The 19,584-nt window shown below is 39.9% G+C and overlaps 1 protein-coding gene across 1 annotated transcript; it reads left to right on the top strand.

The window, feature by feature from the left end:
- Nucleotides 1-557: 557 nt before the first annotated feature.
- Nucleotides 558-9,842, top strand: LIN7C (lin-7 cell polarity scaffold C). The gene is made up of 5 exons (XM_016206153.2): nt 558-595; nt 3,579-3,697; nt 3,956-4,027; nt 5,654-5,863; nt 6,443-9,842. Exons 1-5 carry the CDS (start codon nt 559-561, stop codon nt 6,596-6,598), a joined length of 594 nt encoding a protein of 197 aa, XP_016061639.1. The 5' UTR covers nt 558; the 3' UTR covers nt 6,599-9,842.
- The last annotated feature ends 9,742 nt before the right edge of the window (nt 9,843-19,584 follow it).

Below are 19,584 nucleotides of genomic sequence, written 5' to 3'. Positions count from 1 at the left end.
CCCCTTCTAAATCCATCGCGGCGCCTCGTCCCGGGGTCACGCGGTCACTCGGGGGGCGCCTGATTTCTGCGTCTTCATCCTCTCTCTCAGAGACCTGTAGGGAAGGTTGGCGCCCCGGGTTTTTTAAATTAAAGCACCGCTTACCTTACCCCATAGGGTGACAGCTGAGTGTCACCCTATTCCAGGGTTTGAGGGTGGCGGGGACCGGAGTCCTTGTCGCACAGAGGGGGAAACTGAGGCCGAAATCGGGCACGTGAGCGGGGAACCACCAATGGTGGAGCTGGGAATAAGGCTCGGCTCTGAGGCAGGCACCTGGGGCCGGGAGAGCGGCTCCTCTCAACCTTGGGGGGCAAGGGCATCGGGGAGCCTTCGAACCGCGGGAGGCGCAGTAGGAGCCGCTCAGGCGCCTCGCCCCCCCCCGGCCCGGGCGAGCCCGCGCCCACGGCCCCGCTTCTCGCGATACCGGCCGGCCCCGCCCCACCGCTCCCGCCAAGCCCCGCCCCTCACCGCCGCATCTTCTGTCGTCATTTCCGGCGGGTCTGCGGGCAAAGGGACAAGATGGCGGCGCTGGGGGAACCTGTGCGGCTGGAGCGGGGTGAGTGCGGCGGAGGCCCGGGCTGAGGAGGGCGGAGGGGGTGGAGGACTGCGGTGTCGTAACAGGGGAGGAGGAGAGACCCAGGCTCCGACACCCGGAGCCGGGCTGTCCCTCGCGCTCGCGCCCGTCACCGCCGCCGTCGCTGCGCCCGGCCCCAGGGTGGGCGCCTGCCGTCTCTTGACTGATACCCAGACCCCTCTGTTTCCGTGGACTGTCCCGGGGCGCTGCACAGTTGACTCCCACGTGTCCGCAGGCGCCCTCTGCACTCGGGCTCCCTGGGCGTGTTGACCCGAGAAACCTCAGCCGCCCGGCTCCGACCGGCTCCGCGCACAGCCCGTCCTTGCGGGTGGGCAAACCCGGGGCCGCACCTTCACCCCGCACACGTGACACGTTGCCCGGGACCCCTCTTCCTCGTACGCACACAAGCCCCATCGCTGCTTTCACCGCAACCTCACTTTTATTTGTGTTGGAGTATTTCCTGGTTTGGGTGCCCCTCCCAGGTACAGAGAAGGTGCCTGAAGAACTTACCTGCTGATTTGGTCTTGGGAAGGTTACAGAACTAGGAGGAATAGTGGTAAATTGTAAAATATTTGAAAGTTCAGTCTTACCCCGTCTTTACACACTCTCCAAATGCAGATCGTGGCTGGTTCCTTGCTGTTGAGAGCAGATGGTCAAGGAAAATAAAACCTGTCCTGCTGAGGAATTAGAAACCCAAAAGCCAGTCCTGTTACATATCTTCAACTTTCCGCTCTTTCCTCCTCAGATCCTTTATTTCAACCAGTTTCAAGCATGCTTTTGGCAAACCTGTAGTATAAGTCATTGGTTAAGAGTCAAGAAGTACAAACTAAACATTTTGAATACTAAGAAGTTTGAAAATATCTTTCAAATGTTAACATTTGCAATTATAGTGACCATTAAATTCCGCTCTAAGAAGGGAATACGGTTTTTAGAATTACTGTATTTAAAGAAACCTCTTTCCTCACGTATTCACACGAACAAATGCGCACTTAACATTGTTTATTCCTTACGGGGTTCCCTTTTGTAAGCCTCTCTGTAAATGACATTGTTTCCCTTCAGCCCACCAGGCCCTTAATTAAAGCATCATTTTAGACAGGAGTAGGTGCCCTGGGAAGACTTACTAAGTTAGGGCTGAGACTGTGACATTTTCCTCCTGAGCACAGTGGCACTCTGTGCTTTGTAGATGGGAACAAGTCTGGTATTAACGGGAGTAGGTGTTTTTCTTTGAAAGCCTGTTGTAGGGTTCTAACATGTTGGCAGTCTTTTGTGTTTTTATGCAGCACAAAATGTGAAACTTAACTGCTGGCATTTAGTTTTGGTAGTCATGGCTTTCGTTTTTGCTCTTTCAGAGTTCTTTTCAGTTTTGTAGTAGAATGCTCAGCACCTTAGTAGGATGAATTACTCGTAGTTACCATTTAGCAGATTAAGAAAGTCAATACTACATCACCTCTGATTCTTACTTAGAATTCTATTTAACAGACTCTATTAAACATCCCCAACAGTCCTACAGTATAAAATCAGTGCATATGATCAGGATCCCTGGATGCTTTCTAAATAATCAAAACGTGATTCAGTGGAACGCATTTAAACACATGTTAGGTACAGTGTAAGTTCATTAAAGAGTATTTTTTTTTCTTCAGTTTTTACATTGCATATTGTAAATGTAAATTAAAACAATTGATGAACCAACAGTCCCCATTCACCAGCCATTCAAGTGGTGGGATATCAAAATGAGGAAAGTCTGTTTCCATTGCATTTATCAACATCACCTTAAGCTTTTATTACCTAAAGTTGGAAAATCTTTTTTCTTCACTACAGTCGTTACTAGTTTTCCATTTGCAAACACAAAGATAGCCATATTCTATAAAGAAAAAGCTCTAGTCCTTCCACTTAAAAGGAGGCAAGGAACAGTAGAATAACAGGTACTCTAGCCCCCTGGGGTACAAAAACAGTTAAGAGAAAAAAATCCAAGTAAGGATAATTATTAACAGTGTTGTAACGTGACTCTGAATCTCATAAAATTTCTTAATTCATAAAACACTATCCTCACACTTCCCAATGAGGATTGTCTAACATGCTTAATATATTTGTATAAATGTGTACCATCCCTTAATATTTCTTATGATTAATTGGTGTCAAATGTAACATAACATTTATGCTTGCTACATGCCAGGACTTTTTCTATTTTTTTTGGTTTAGTCATCAAGTAATTCTTATAAGGAAAATACTCTTGTTTCCATTTTATAGTAGAGAAACTGAGACACAGGGAGGTTAAGTAACTTGCCCAAGATCACCCAGCTAGTATTGAGACCAGATTGACAAAAACTAATTGTTTTTGTTTTTCTATTTTGTAAACATGTATTTGTCTTAATTAAAACACTGTTTTGATTCTAAGTTGAAAACACACCAGTTAATTTTATTCATTTCTACCATTGTTATAAATGTGTCTCTGCCACTAACTGTATCTGTAATTGAATAATTCATTCTACGTATATATTGTGTTTTCCTTGGGAAAATTAACAGTGATTTTACTAGCACACAGTGTTTTGATTAGTTATGATGATAGGTAAATTTTTATTGACTAAATAGTTGCTGATATACTGTCAGCTTTTCTGAAGCATAGACAAGATTTATTTGACTATCACATTTTTTAACCTCAGTTCTTTCTTGTGACATTTAATATTTTACATTCAGTTTTTCTGTCTCTCAACGATACTTTTTCCCAGATTTTGTACATGTGTAACATCAGTGTTCCTTCCTAATCTACTGTGGAATTTAGCATTCTCAGATTTTACATTCCCATCCTCACATGTATTCACACACACACACACACACACAAAGTGACACTCTTATGCTTTTTTTCTCTATGTTTTTCATATTGAATGAATCATAACTGCTACACAGTTACATAGGTATTTAGAGAATATTCAGAGAATATTATCAGTGTGTATTTGTTTAACTCTAGATATTTGTAGAGCAATTGAATTGTTGGAAAAACTACAAAGGAGTGGAGAGGTACCACCACAGAAACTTCAAGCTTTACAAAGAGTCCTTCAGAGTGAATTCTGCAATGCTGTAAGAGAGGTGAGTACATGGGATTAAAATTTAATAAAAACTTGAGTTAATTAGGTAAGATAATACTGTGAAATTTGGGCTCAGAATTTCTCAAGAAAACGAACTTTAGAAAAACATTAAAACCTGTCTCTCTCATTTTTGGAATTTCTGTTAGATATTTCACAAAGATGCATAATTTTGCCTAAAATTTTAACACATTCATTAACTTCATAGAACTCACACATGGTATTTTCTGAGATTTAAAATCACAAACTTTGGGTTTTACAGGTATATGAACATGTCTATGAGACTGTGGACATCAGCAGCAGTCCTGAAGTGAGAGCTAATGCGACTGCAAAGGTAAGTTTTTCATTCACTAAAAGTGAGAGAATTCTTTAAAAATCAGAGGTTTTAAATATGCAATTATTAGATTCATCATAGTCTTATTTTGAAAACTAACAGTGTCTTTCAACCTGTGCTAAACCATCTCAAGTACTAAGAAGTAGGACCTTTTTTATTGTCTTTACAAAAGATAATCTGTCATGCAGATTAGATAATGTATTAAAATACAATTGCACACAAATAGTAATATACATATCATGTAATACGTAGTAATATACAGGATACATATTTAATCATATCAGTTATGTAAATTTTCATCAAACTTTTGATGTGTGAATTATCCTCATTTTATTGGTGAAGAAGCATCAAATTAAGTTACCTGCTTCAGACCACACAAATAGTAAGTGGTATAATTGGTGAGGTGATCCCCCAGGTTTCTCTTTGCTTTCTTCACCTTAACTCTGCAAAGATGTGGTAATGTCAGTGGTAGGTTATCTCTTCAGAGCTGCAGGTGGCAGGTTTTATGTGCTTTCTATACTGGTGTTCTCCTCAATAATTTTTGGCATTGAGCTCAATGTCCGTATATGGTTAGAATAAGTTAATGTCATCATTAGGTGATTTATATTAGAATTAGTTACTAGGTAATTTTTCATTGATAGTTACTGGTTCACAAGAGGAAATACTGGATTCTCTGTTGAATGCAAACACTTAAACATGTGGGTGTATTTTGACAGAGTAGAGAAAAAACATAGAAATTTGTCTTTAATTCCTGACTTATGTGACCTTCACAGCTTACTGATTATCTGAACCTTAGATCCATTATCTGTAAAATGAGACCTCTTACAGAACTGAGCATAGTGGTATTCAACAAATCTTTATTTCCTTCCTTCCCCTTTCCCATTTTTGCTCATGTACCCTGATGCATCACACAAAAATTTATACCAGATTACGTGAATATCTTTGAAAGCAAAATGAAACTAAAAATCTCAGCTTTGTGTTAGAATTAGTCTAGATTAGTCTAAATTTGAAAGTGTTAAAGATGCGGCTCTATTTCATCTTCTATGGAGTTTTAGTAGTAACTAGATACTTAACTAAAGCAACAAAAAAGTTCATGTTTATATGTACTCTTTTTCTTGAGACTTGAGTTACTTCGTGAGTTATTTAGTATAAAGAACAAATAATAGAGCAGCCAGAATGTACCAGTTCCTGGACTACAAATAGAATATGATTTAGCAGGGGGACACCTATCTCCTTGTAGATTATGTAAATAGGCTACGTCCTGCGCAAGGGCCCTTAAAGGAGCTTGGCTATCCAGCCCCAAAGTTCAAGACTGCTGGCATGCTGGGTGAAAGAGTCTCCTTTTTAATGTCAGTGTTCATTTGCCCAGCAAGCCTGCTTGCCAAGTGCAGACAGAAGTTCTGGGCACTGGATGGACTGACCAGAAACCCCCTACATAGACCCAGGATATGCTTTCTAGCCATCTTTTCAAAATACCATTCTCTTAGCTTACCTTCTCCTCAGAACTGCCAGTGAATTTTGGGTATTCGAACATCAAAAGTATGCACCTCAAAGGCAGTTAAAAGGAGACTAAAAAGCTGAAGTAAACTAAAGTCATATTTTTAAATAAGTAAAATTTTCTTTCAGGCTACTGTTGCTGCATTTGCTGCCAGCGAAGGACATTCTCATCCTCGAGTTGTTGAGCTACCAAAAACAGAAGAGGGCCTTGGATTCAATATTATGGGAGGCAAAGAACAAAACTCTCCAATCTATATATCTCGAATAATTCCAGGAGGAATTGCTGATAGGCATGGGGGCCTCAAGCGAGGAGATCAACTTCTTTCTGTTAATGGAGTGGTAAGGATGTTTTATTTCTATTTGTAGTAATGTGTTGTGGCCACTTGGGGGTGTACATGAGTTATAGAAACAGAAGGTGTAGGGAGAAAAGAAACTAGTGTAGAAATCCCTTGGGGGAATCCAGTCAGTACTATTTAGTGCAGTGATACAATTTAAAGTACTTGAAGTGTGTTTTGCTTTTTTCCAGTGTAAATTAGAAATGCTTAGTGTGATTTTTATGAAGTGATTAAGCTGTTTAGTAGTTAAGGCAGTGCATTAAGTTAGAAGTCTACCCCTCATTGTAGTCTTACAGAAAGGCAGTTGCTTGATTTACTTCTGGCTCAGTTGACTAATAGGGCATGTAGACTGTTAAACTAATTATTTGGATCTAAGAAACCAGTTCCTGGACTACAAACAGAATATGATTTAGCAGAGGATTTCACACTGATTAAAATGGTAAAGCTGGGTTATTTCATACATTCATAGTGTTGAAATGATATAACATTAAAACTTTTTTACTTATATGTATTTTAAACATTTTTGCATTTTGAGTGAATTACAAAACCTAGATATTAATTGTGTGTGTATTTTTTTTTCTAGAGTGTTGAAGGAGAACATCATGAAAAAGCCGTAGAACTGCTAAAAGCAGCTCAAGGAAAGGTTAAATTAGTAGTACGATATACACCCAAGGTCTTAGAAGAAATGGAGTCACGTTTTGAAAAAATGAGATCAGCCAAACGCAGGCAACAGACCTAATGCAGTTCAAAACTTTCTATTCCATTTTGCTTTTGGCTAGAGAAGTTTTACTTGTGACCTACTGATGGCCGCAATGCCAACGATTATAAAGAAAACAAACAGAAACTTCCCGTGAAACGCTTCTTGCCATTTTATAAAAGCCTATTTTAAAATCATTTGTGGTTCCAGAGACACATACACACTTTTCTGACAAGAAAAAGTAAAAGGTGGTGAGGGCAATTTTGTCCTGCTCTTTATACAGGCCTTTTTCAAATGCAGATTTTGTCATAAAGTTGTTATAGATTTTTAAAAATGCTTTTTAAATATTAAGATGTACTTTTACATTCTTAATCTTTTTTTAGGAAAAAAGTTTTCTTCCTTTGGCTGCTTATTTAAAAATAACAGTTCTCTAGTTCATTTGCTTTATTTTTTTTTAATCTGTAAGATTTCTTTATAGTTTTCCAAGAAATTAAACATGACAGTTTCAGCTACAGCAGTTCATTACAGTCACTGTTAATATCACTGCTGCATTTTGTACTTTGAACACACACATATATAATCATTGGTAAATCATAACAGTGGAAGTTTTTTACTTTTATTTAAACATAATGTATACTGAATACTCATTTGTACTGATTTGTAAAAGTAAGTTTTTAAACACTGAAACAATCATTGCTAAAATGTGTATTCTTTCATAATATTTGAGCATCAGGGCAAGAGGATGTAATTTGTTAGCATTACTGATTAGGTCTATTTATATTCAACAGTATGTCAAGCTACAAATGCAAAAACAGGTTCAGGTTTCATCTTTCGCAAATTTTTTTAAATCCTATTCATTTCTATTTAAATATATTTCTTATATTTTGGTCCTTCCATTCCTAGAGATGAGCCATTTAGTTTGTGGTGGGAAATAGCAGAAGCAAAGAAGAAAAAGTAACACTTTAACCTCATGAGTCTCTAGAGTTACGTGCTCTCACTAGCTCAGTGTAAAGCATTGATTTTAAATAGGATGATTATAGAAGGCTATATGTAAGATATATAGATATTCTGAGGCGATGTATTCATAAGGATCTGCAGACTGTCAAAATGAGTAGGAACTTACATTAAAGTGGTTGGATTTAGAGATGTGATTGTTTACGATTCAAATATGATGATGGAAGTTGTGAGAGATACTTTCAGTTGTCCACTGGATGTCACTATTTTACCGAAAGGCAGCTATTGGTGAAGGACTGTGACTGAGCTCTTTTTAAAGGCTGAAATTAAAGAGTTGAGGTTCATTTTCAGTCAACAACTTAGGAACATTTGTATGATTTTTAAGTGACAGATGCTAAAAGGAAGATAATGGTTTGAAATATATAAGGAATTTAGACCCTGTGTAAAAAGTGGGCATTTTGAAACATTCCTTCAGGAAGACTGGAAATGTATACATTTTTCTGCATGTTTGTGAGCACTGTGAGTCTTAAAAGATTATTCCAGTTTTCAGTGATTTTTCAGAATAAAAGTCAATCGGCATTGTTATTTATCATTTAGGTATTGAACACTGGATTGCATGGTTGAATGTGTATTTAGTCCCCTACAAAATGTGCTTGTTATTGATAGGAATGTTGTTAAATTGTATATTTTCAAAATTAATTGGTGTTTTTAAAATGTTGAGACCAAAGTAGTGTAGAATTATGGACTTACTTTAATTTAATTGTAAAACTATTAGAGGTATTTGTTATAGAGCTTTATATATTAAAGAGAGGTATTGGTGCATATGAAAACAGTAATATTGTTATGCTCGTATTCTCGCATTACAGAGTAAACCCTAAAGAAACCTTATTTTGGTATAGCTACAGCTGTGGTAGCTTTTAAGGGCGTGTCAACATTTCATTATAAATTATAGCTCCCTGGTTCAGTATCTCAGCTGTTTCAGAACGTGCAGCCAAGTTAAATCTTTTTTGGTGTTGAAACTTAATAAGTTGAGTAAGCTATTTTTTTTTCTTCTACAGTAATCCACAATCTGTTCTTTGTGTGGGTTGGCGCTTATTTATAATTCTTAAGATAAAGATAGCTTACAAGAGCCAAATACAGTAGTATTGCTTGCTACTGTTGAGCATGGGTAGCAGCAGTTTGTTTTTGCTAAAACGTTTTTCATACTATCCCAGAATTTTAAATCCTGACCACAGGAAAATTCAGTCATCCAGAGGCAAAGATGTACAGTAGTAGTTTGGTATCGTGAGGAAATGAAGGAATTTTTCATTTTAGAAATAAATGTATGATTCATGAACATAACCAGGCACATAGTAAGTATATAATAGGTATTTGATTTGTGAATTATAAATACAATTATCCCCTCTCCCCAGTTTCCATTTACTTTTTTGGTATTTCAGGATGGGTTGACTTAGTGATTCTAAACCTTAGCCATGTATTAGAACACCCTGCAGAACTTTAAAAAAGATTAATACCTGAGTCCCATCCCACACCAACTAAACCAGAATCTCTTGAGGGTGGGACCAGGGTTTTTTAAAAGTTTCTCGGTGGTTCTGAAGGACATGTAGGGTTGAGAACTACTAATTTTCCCCTTTATAAAATGCTCTAATTACACTGGACTATGTTTGGAAATATCAGAATAGAATAATTTACAGCTACTATTAAGTAGCAGCAAAGATAATGATTGGTTATATTTCTTAATTTCTTTAGGAATAAAAGCTACTTGGCATTCTTTGTTTGGAAAATAATAATAGCCTTTAAAAATAATAATAAAATCTTCCAGTAGTTTAAACATAAACTTTTAATGTCTGCCATCTTTCTGCTCCCTTTGCCTTTTTAAAACTTACAAAGATAAATGTTTATCATTTGAGAAAGCATGTTTAAAAATTGCAGATGAGAAATAATGTCTTTGATGATTACATGCTGTCTTAACATGGCCACTTTATGTATTAGCAATATACTAGATTATAGTGGCCTCGTTTTGGGGGGTTTGATAATTCAGATGTGTTTTTAAAAAAAAATTTTGCCGTCTTCTAAATTTTTGCAAGTTGTTTTGTTTAAGTACTTAGCATAGTTTGCCTCAAGTACTTTGTTTACAATGTAAATGGATATTATAGCATTTAGTGGAAGAAATGGCCGTGGCTGATCTGGGAAGAAGGTCAGCATGACTTGGTGTTGATGTAAAAGAATCCATGTTGTGAATACCTTATCATGTGGAATGGTCATTGAAATATCAAGGACTCTAGTCATTGTATTTCCTGAATAAATGTATGTTTATGAATTTTCTAACTTATATTTTGTTGTCTCCTCTGCTAACAAGCTGGTTTTATACTTTTTATTGTCCAAAATTTCACTAATAGTGTTTTTTCAAAGGTCATTGCAGTTCTGTAACAGTTAAATAGTGGGGGAAAAACCAAATGCATGCTCACTGATTTTCAAGAACTTCCAAACTGATTTGTATCTGGACATGGTTTTTAAAAATATTACCAAGCAGCATCCTTCTACTTTAATTCTGTAGTTTGAGGTAAAGAGATAGAATACTCAAAATGGATTTAACACTTTTTCAATAGCTGACTTCATTTATCGATTCTGATCTAAGGCTATTTAAAACAACTTTTAAATGAATTAAACGCAAAATCTATGTAGGTTACTGGAATGAAACTTCAAATTCCTATATTTTGCATTGTCTTTCACAAAATGTAACTACAGAAAAAAGTTCTCGTGCTATGTTAAGAGAGGCAATATGGCAAGTGATTAAGAGCACAGAATATGGAGCCTGACTGCCTGATTTAAATCCTAGGGTCACCGTTGCTATGCAACTTCCCTGAGCCTTTGCTCCCTCAGCTGTCATGTGTAATGACAATGCCTATAAAGTGTTACTACCTCTAAAGCCCTTAGAAAGGTGCCTGGCATAGTAAGTGCTATTTGTGTTTGCTATTTTCATGTAAAATAGCATCAGGATCTTATTAACTAAAGGAATACCTTGTGGCCAAATATATTATCAAGTTCTTATTTTTGACACTTTAAAAAAGATAAACTTTTATTTGTGCTTGAAAACCTTTAAAGGAGGAAGATTCCTAAGGAATTTTCAGATATCTGTCCACTCTGATCAAACTCCTGGGATTCTAAAATTAGTGGGGTTTGGGGCAGGGTGGGTGGGGAGTTGAAATCACATGCAGAATGAAAAACTAAGAATATAAGTCTCATTAAGGAATTTGTTCAGTCAGAAAAACAATTTGTCCCTGCCAGTGTGGCTCACTGGTTGAGGGTTGACTTATGAACCAGGAGGTCACAGTTCGTTTCCTGGTCAGGGCACATGCCCAGGTTATGGGCTCGATCTCTAGTAGTGTGTGTGTGGGAGGCAACTGATTGATGACTCATCATTGATGGTTCTGTCTCCCTCTCTCCCTTCCTCTCTCTGAAATCAGTAAGAACTTTTTTAAAAAAGCAATTTGTAGGGAGGCTCTGACCTAGCTCTAGAGACAATGGATTGTTGGAATGGGTGTCGGACAATACAAGGCATAATTCACCATCATGAATTTCTAAAAGGCATGAAATGTACCAAGCAACCAGGGGTACAACAAAAGCATTTATTGCTAGCCCTCATTTTCTTCAAACAAATCTCTCCATTCTGGTTTTGTTGTACTCACAATCGGTGGTTATTCTGGTTTTAATATAATGGAGTGGTGACTGAAGTTCTTGTATATTTCTATGGTGGCAGAGAACCTCCACTTGATGGCATCTTTAAGACTATATAAAGAGCAAAAGGTAAATTCATACAGAGCCCACTTGTCATTTTTATTCCTTTGATTTTAAACTTTTAACAAAAGAACAAGTGCTCCGTGTCAAGGTGTGTGTAAGAGCTCTCATTCTCATCAACTACGGAAGTATATATTGAACACAGTCGAGATCTGGTCCTTTTATAAAGTTTTCTTTAGGAGAGGAAGTATGGAAGAATTCTAATTTGTTTTAATGTCCAGAATTGTCCTAACTAATTGGGTAAAAAGAAAATGTAGCCATTAGATGCAGGTAAGTTCCCTTTATAAATGGCACTATTAAAAGTCATCAGCGAGTAACAAAAACCTAAACATTTAATTTTGTTCTTGTTTTTTATGTGGCAAGGAAATGTAACCGGAAAGCGTGAAATAGCCGAGGGAAATTTTTTATTTCTGCCATCTCTTACATACTTTGAGCCCAGAGTTTAAATAATATTTAATTTTTGACTTTTGTGTTTTAAGGTGTTATGGACTGAATTCCCCCCTTCCCCCCCAAAAAAAGGTGTGTTGGAGGCATAACCCCTCAGAGTATCTTTACAGAGAGAAGTTAAACCGAGCTTTTTAGGGTGATGTATTAATCCAATATAGCTGGCGTCCTTATTAAAAGGAAATTTGGACACACACACGGGGAAGATGAAGACAGAGATTGGGGTGATGCTTCTACAAACAAGGGATGCCAGAATTACCAGCAAACCACCAAAAATGAGAGCGGCGTGGACAGATTTTCCCTCAGTCCTCAAGAGGAACCAACCCTGAGGACACCTTGATCTTAAACTTACGTATCTATAAAACTGGAAAACAAATTTCTCTTATTTAAACCACCCAGTTTGTGGCACTTCGTTACGGCAGCCCTAGAAAACTAGCACTTAAGAATCGGCGTTGCAGTGGCATCATCAGAAGCGGGGCGGCTTCTCCCTTGAGCTCTGAGCTTTCAGTGGAAGTGGTTTGGGTAGAAGGATGAAGATTCCTGGCCTTTGGGGGTGAAGGGGGTGCTGGGTTTTGTTTCCTGTGGTTGAAATGTGCAGCTGCGGAATTGAGCTCCTGCCTCCAAGTGGCCACCTTGGCCCGACAGCCCCCCGGAACTGAACGCCCCCCTTAGGCTGTCAGTTACTGCACGGCTGCATCTTTCTCAGCCGGGGACGTGGCAGGAGCTGTGGCAGGAGAAGATTCAGCCCTGAGCCTTCCGCAGTGGCCTTTGCTCCGACTAGGATGTGATGAGAATTTGTCTTTGGCGGGGTATTTCACCCTGTACAGGTTTGTGCTGGCTCCTCACGATCCGTGTGCATTTAATTCAGCTGGAACCGATTATGTTGCTCCAACCTTAGGACTCCATTGTTTAGGATGAACCCCAGATAGCTTGCCATGATTTGAAAGGTTCTGCATGGTCCGTTCCCTACTTCCTCTCAAGCCTCACCCCATCCCGCTGCCCCACTTGCTCTGCTGCACACCGAATTCCTCTCCCTCTGGCTCTTCACTGGCTGGCTGCTCCCATCCAGGTGTAAGCTGAAGTCACCACCTCTGCAGCCTTCTGTCCACCCCGTCCAAAGGTAGGTTCCTCAGCCTCTGTGAATGTGGCTGCACCCTGTGTGTATTGTGTGCTTTGTTGTGTCCTCCCTATCAGAATTTAAGTTCCTTGGCAGCAAGAAGGATCACTAATGTGTTCTTCACATCTGTTCCCCCATCAGCCTACACAGTGGCTAAAACCTAGTGTGGTGATTTGTTACACTGTCGAATTGGCTTAGTTTCCGTAGCTCCACAGGTAGATCAAGACTTGCATTGGAACCATGTAAAAGCAACAATAACGCACGCATAAGCTAGGCGCACAGAATGTCAGCTGATCTTGTTAAAATAAGTGTCCGAGAAAGGACCAAGATGCTGAAGGGGTGATACCTTTGTCAGTCTTTTATCACCTCACTCTTTAAAATGATGAGTCCCATTTATGGAGGACAACAATGAAGGTTACATTAATTTTTTCGTCTAATAATATTAAAAGTAGCTGAAATTTGTATAGTAACTAATGTCTGATTTTTTAAAAGAATGTTTTCTTTAGTTAGATATTGCATCAACTAGAACTATATGAAGAACTGTGCATTGCTGACCAACATCTGCTTTTTTACAGTGTCTATTGTGTAACTTTAAATTAGAAATTACAGCGATGCCAGGAACACTGAACTTAAGTTATAATTCTGCCACTTAACACGTGATCCTTGAGTCCTAATTTCCTTGATTGTATTCTTATTAGAAGGGTAGGTGGTTTCCAATCTTTTAAAAGTTTTCTTTATTCATTACAGAAGTTCTCTCTAGCCAAAGCCTAATATGTGGTGACCAGAGCTACTCTGGTTCAAGCCGTCTGGGGTGCCCTGAACTGCCCCCTTGACACACCCGACCCCATGCCTCAGAGCCTGGGAGTTCCAGTGAGCACAGTCCTCTGTTCCTACATGATCTCTAAAGTCCATTTCTGTTATAAAAGTTCAATGATACTAAAATGCTATTGGTTTGATGTGAATGATTTTTACGTTACCAACTATGCACAAATATTGATAACAGCTGCCTTTCATGAAGGGTCTACCAGGCACTGAGTTTAATCCCTAAAACTACACCCATTGTGATAGGTATTATCCCACTAACACAGAATCAGACCAAATCACTTTTCCAGAATCACTGTCAGTGATCAACATGGCCAAGATTCAATCTCAAATTTGCTTTCCAAATCCTTTTTTCCCAATGCCACAGTGCACTTTTAACCATTTTCCTCTTGTTTATCTTATTTTTAATGTTTTTTCGCTTTTTTGTATATGTATTCTTTTCTAAGCTAGAGTCCTACACTCATATACTAAGAAAGCAGAATAAATTTAACCAGTGTATTATGTCAGTGTTCACTTGGGCATTTTCAAGTTGGTACCCCATTAAATTGCATCAGCACATTGAAAATATCACTTTCTACCTACTGGGTTACTTTCTATCACCAAATTAAAAATAACAGGTAGATTGTAGCAATTTTAAAATTCTAAGCTATGAATGCTATAGAAATGGCATCAATTTAAGTGAATTATAGCCATAGCAAAAAGAAAAAAAGCAAAAAATTAAAATAGCATTTTAATAACTGCTTAAAAATGGTTAGAAGGAACTAACTAAAGACATAACAGGAAACGTGGAAGAAGAAAGTTATTGGCTATGGTGTTAGTTTCAATTAAATGAACTTGATTCTTAGTGTCTTCTCAATGGGTAGAAATAATAAAATCTATTAATTCACTCAACCTGTATTTATTGAGCATCTCTTATGTACTGGGTAATGTGCTTAGGATACAGCTTTAAAAAGACAAAGTCTGATAAAGGGGCTCATATTCTGGTGGGAGAGCCGGAGGGACAAGAAAACAATGTACTTTCAGGTGGCGGTGAGTTAGGAAGTCCAACAGGGTAGGAGGCTAGAGAGCCATCGGAAAGAGAAACTCAGGAACATTAAGTCCCCATCACGGTCCACAGCCCTTCGTCCTCCTGGGCTGAGCTGGGCTCAGGGACACAGGTCTGCCACACCTGAGCAGCTAGCTTTGTGGTTTTCCGTGGGACCTCTGCAGCATCGGTGGCGCTTCCTGTAATGTTTGCAGGGCTTACTAAATACCTGCACTATTTGTGCTGACGATCCCTTTCCATCATTGTCCTCATTGTGTCCATTGCCCCCCCCCCCCCCGTTAGAATAAAAATCCAAGCGCCTCACCCTGACCCACCAAGCCCCGCGTGGCCCAGCTTCTGTCTCTGGCTCTCACTCCTTCCCTACCCGTCTGCTCCTCACTGTCTGACACAGGCTGTTACACAAGCCGCTCCCTCTGCGGATAAGTATTTGTCTGTCCTGTGAGCCTGCTTCTCCCCCAAGATGACAGACTTCCTGAGGGCAGGCAGGACCCCGCGTTGCTCCCTGTGCCGAGAACACGGGCTGGCGCATCACAGACGATGCTTTGAGAGGACAAACGAAAGAATGAAGGGGTGGTGTTTTAGGGAGAACAGAAAGGTCTCTCTGGGGAGGTGACAGTGGAGAGAAAGCTGGATGGTGGAACTGAAGCCGCCCAACTGAGGATCTAGGAGACTGAAGTTCCTGACAGCTCAATAAATGGCATCTCTCTTCCCCACTATGGTTCTGAAAGCAGCGGGAAATAAAACAAACGGGTTGGCAGACGGGGACCCAAATCTCATCTGTATTATTCATTCATTCATACTACCGGTGTCTGTTGAGTGTGGCCCACCTGCCGTCGTGTTCTGGGGGAGGAGGGAAGAGTAGGGCACAGAAGAAGCCCTTGCCTCGTGGGACTCAGGTCGCAGTAAAGCCTGGGCAGGCCTGAGGAGAAAATGTGGTTCCTCAAATCCACCAGACCGGCCCACCTACTCTGGACCATGACTGAACTCCCAGCATCCCCAGACTGCAGGGGCAAAGCTTGCCCACTCCCTCCGTGGACAAGGCAGACAAGAGACACAAACGCCTCTCCCGTCTTCCCAGATCTGCCCATCAGATCCTCAGCCCAGCTCCCACCGAGAGCTTCTTCCAATTAGGAGCAGCCTCGGAGGTCGAAGTGGAACCTGGGAAGTGTGGTGTCCCAGCAGCCAGGTTAAAATATGAACATGCAAGTAACTGTGTGAGCACAGTGGTTATTAACAAAATTAAAACGTAAGTTTTTAAACTACCATTTAAACCATTTTTTAAATTTGCAAATGTTGGCTGAATTAGATTAAGAAACCCAAATGTGACTAATTATATACTATGAATATTTTTCCTTTAAAGCTGATTGAGGAGGAAAGGAGTCAGCAACAGAGGCACACACTTTCCCCCCATTGCCTTCTGTAAACACACAGACCCTTCCAGATTGATCGCGCGCTGTATAATTACCTTTTCTATTCCACCACGAGGTGGCGCTACATTGCCGTTGTTTCTGTTTTAGAATTGTCTAGGAGTTTCTGCTAAAGATCAGGCTTAACGTTAAAAATGTACCCATTTTTTCTTTTAAACTCAAAATTAATATTTAGATGTATTTTATGAAATTCAAAGCTTTGTAAATGTGGAAATAAAATTCTTTGCAAACATACCCTAAACGAAAACAAAACAAACCTATGTAAATTACCAAATTACACAAGTATCTATCTACCACTCAGTGTATAAGTTTTGGGGGTGGAGAGAAAGGTCGATTTAGTATTGTTTTGGTCCTTCTACTAAGTATGAACAGCTTTAGTTGACTGGAAATTGTTTTTGGCTTTATAACTCTTAGATATCTTCACCCAAGCTCACATACAATGTTTGGTCAAGAGAAAAGTCACTTAAGAGGGGATATGGCAAATTCCTTTAACTAAAGACCGGTGAACTCTCTTTGACAATAAATTTGTCAAATTTTTTCTCTTTTCCATAAAAATTAAAGATACAAATTAAGCTAAGTATAGAGTAGAAAGAGCAATTGACCCAGATATGAGCTCCAGTTCTGCCAGTAACTAGGTGTTTTGCCTTGGGTGATTTAGCTATCCTGTGTCTCATTTCTCGCTGGTAAATGAGGTTTAACACATGATCTCCAAAGTTCCTTCATTTCTGAGGATTTTAAAAGTATCGTGGAGCCCAGCCGGGCGTGGCTCAGCAGTTCAGCATTGACCTAAGATCCAGGAGATCGAGGTTCGATTCCCGGTCAGGGCATGTGCCCGGGTTGCGGGCTCCATCCCCAGTCGGGGACATGCAGGAGACAGCTGATCAATGACTCTCTCATCATTGATGTTTCTATCTCTCGCTCCCTCTCCGTTCCTCTCTCTGAAATCAATGAAGATATATTTTTTAAAAAGCCCTCAATGTATCTGAGAGCAACAGGGATACTGATGCTTAAATCTTAGGTCGATGACAAAACTAGTCTTCAGGTCCTTTCTCACCCTAAGTTTCTAAATTCCATAAGTTAAATTGAATTGTAAGCTGCTTGAAGGGAGGGACCCCATGTCATACCATATATCCTGAGGCTGCCATGAAAACGTGTCTCTCAAATTTCCGACTGTAGGGAGACTAAGAGTCCTGCTGAGAAATCCTTCAACACATTTCCCACAGGCTGGTCCCAGTCACTGAGCACAGCAGGGGTGTAAGGCAGGCCTACTGGGGGGACAAGGGCTGGCTGCCTCTTGCTGGACTCTTGACAGACCTGCTCCGCAGTCCAAACTCACCTGACCTTTTCTCCTTCCCCTCTCCCTGGCGTGGAGTCAAAACTGCACCGTGGTCTCATGGTTCTAGAAGTCTCTCTTGGCTCCCTCCCCAGGAGTCTCCTGCATAGTATCAGATTTTCCCCTAACAAATCTCTTGCATGAGCAATCCCTGCTGGAGTCTGCTTCTCCAAGGACCCACACTTGGGCCATCTTCTAGCAGAGTCATACTTTGGCGGGGGGGAGGAAGGATAGGGAGGTGCTACATCAGAATCAGGATATTTAGGATCCAGGGCCCCACCCCAGACCTACTATATCAGAATCGATGGAGATGGAATGTCTTTTAAAAATCTTCCCGGGCGATTTACATGTAGACTGGCCTGCATTACTCTGAACTCTTCAGTTGCCAGCAAGAGTAGATTCTGAGGAGTAGATGCATGGCCAATATGCCTTGAAAGAAAAATAATAAAGTGGAAAAGCTTGACAAGTGTGTGTTACTTTGAAACAAAGGGAGCAAACTGCCCAAGTTGTTATGTGTTTCTCTGTCATCTCAGGGTTCTCCATTTTTCCTTTCATATTGAAATTTAAAAGAATTCCTCATAGTGTTCTAGGAAATGGATACATATATTTTAACGCTAACACGAGGCCAAAAAGAAGAGTTTAATAAATAGTATCAGATTTTGCCAGCCAGCCCCCAAGAATGGCATTTTGGGCATCGTCCTAACATCCAGCACCGCTGATCTAATCACAGCTCTTTGCTTTGCCTTTTTCCAAGCTGATGTTTGACAGTGACATGCCCTGGCTGGTTTGGCTCAGTGGTCAGAGTGTCAGCCCACAGATAGAAGGGTCTGGGGTTTGATTCCAGCCAAGGGCACCTATCTCGGTTGCAGGTTCCATCCCTGCCCAGGTTGGGGTGTGTGTGGGAGGCAACCAATTGATGTGTCTCTTTCATATTGATGTTTCTCTCTCTCTTTTACTCTCTAAAAAGCAATGCAAAAAAAATCCTTGAGTGAAGATTTAAAAAAAAGAAAGTGACAGACGGTGGGTAGTTTGCTCGTTTTTTAAAAAGCATTGCCTTGCCTCAGGTTTTTGAATTTATTTTGAGTATGATTTTAAAGACATTTCCAAAAGCCATAGGATTGTTAAAAGTTTCGTTCTGATTGTCACTCCTCTTATTTCGAAGGGAGCCGTGGTAGCCATCACTAGACAGAAGGGTTATGGGGTCTTTTTTGAGACATGAGGTGCCTAGGTCAGGAAAAGAAAGACAATTTACAGAACGTGAAGTCTTCTCTCCACATCCACAGCTTCTCTTTGAGTCTAAAGTCTCTTCTTGCCTTCTCTTCTAGATTTCTTTTCAAACATGTTCATATAGATAAAGAAGAACTTTCGAGAACATTCCAGCAGCAGCAGAATCACCCTCCACCCCACCCCTAAGGCTGCTTTTCCGCATGTACTTTTTTGTGGGGGATGCACAGATTTTGCATGTAGCTCTTTGAAATAATAGTCTTGGGCGAACGTCTTGCTTGTAATATGCTCCTTTTGGCCCATTCTCCAATATAATTTTCAACATGAGCTCACCATGAAGACCAGAAGTTTGAAAGTGCTTGATTTTAACTTGAAAAAAAAAAAGGAAGGAAGGAAGGAAGGAAGGAAGGAAGGAAGGAAGGAAGGAAGGAAGGAAGGAAGGAAGGAAGGAAGGAAGGAAGATGAAAAGGAAAAGAAAAAAGAAAAAAAGAAAAGAAAAGAGAAAAGAAAAGAAAAAAAGAAAAGAAAAGAAAAGAAAAGAAAAGAAAAGAAAAGAAAAGAAAAGAAAAGAGAAAAGGTATTCACCTATGGGTACATTCTCTGGTTTTACATAATCCTGAAAATGGTTTTTAAAAATAATCAGATTTCATTAAAGCATCAGCACGTATAAAACAGGGTTGGGAAACTATAATCCATGGGTCAGAACTAGTACAGCATGTGTTTTTGCCCAAAACAGTTTTGTTGGAACACAGCCACATATATTTGTTTTTGTGTCATTTATGGTTGCTTTCATGGTACAGTGGCAGAGTTGAATAGTTGTGATAGAGATCATATGGCCCATAAAGCCCCAAATATTTACCACCT

This window comes from Miniopterus natalensis, chromosome 11, assembly GCF_054644295.1.
Source record: "Miniopterus natalensis isolate mMinNat1 chromosome 11, mMinNat1.hap1, whole genome shotgun sequence".
Classification (NCBI taxonomy): domain Eukaryota; kingdom Metazoa; phylum Chordata; class Mammalia; order Chiroptera; family Miniopteridae; genus Miniopterus; species Miniopterus natalensis.
Note: the sequence above shows the minus strand (reverse complement) of the source record. Positions and strands in the feature narration are given on the sequence as shown.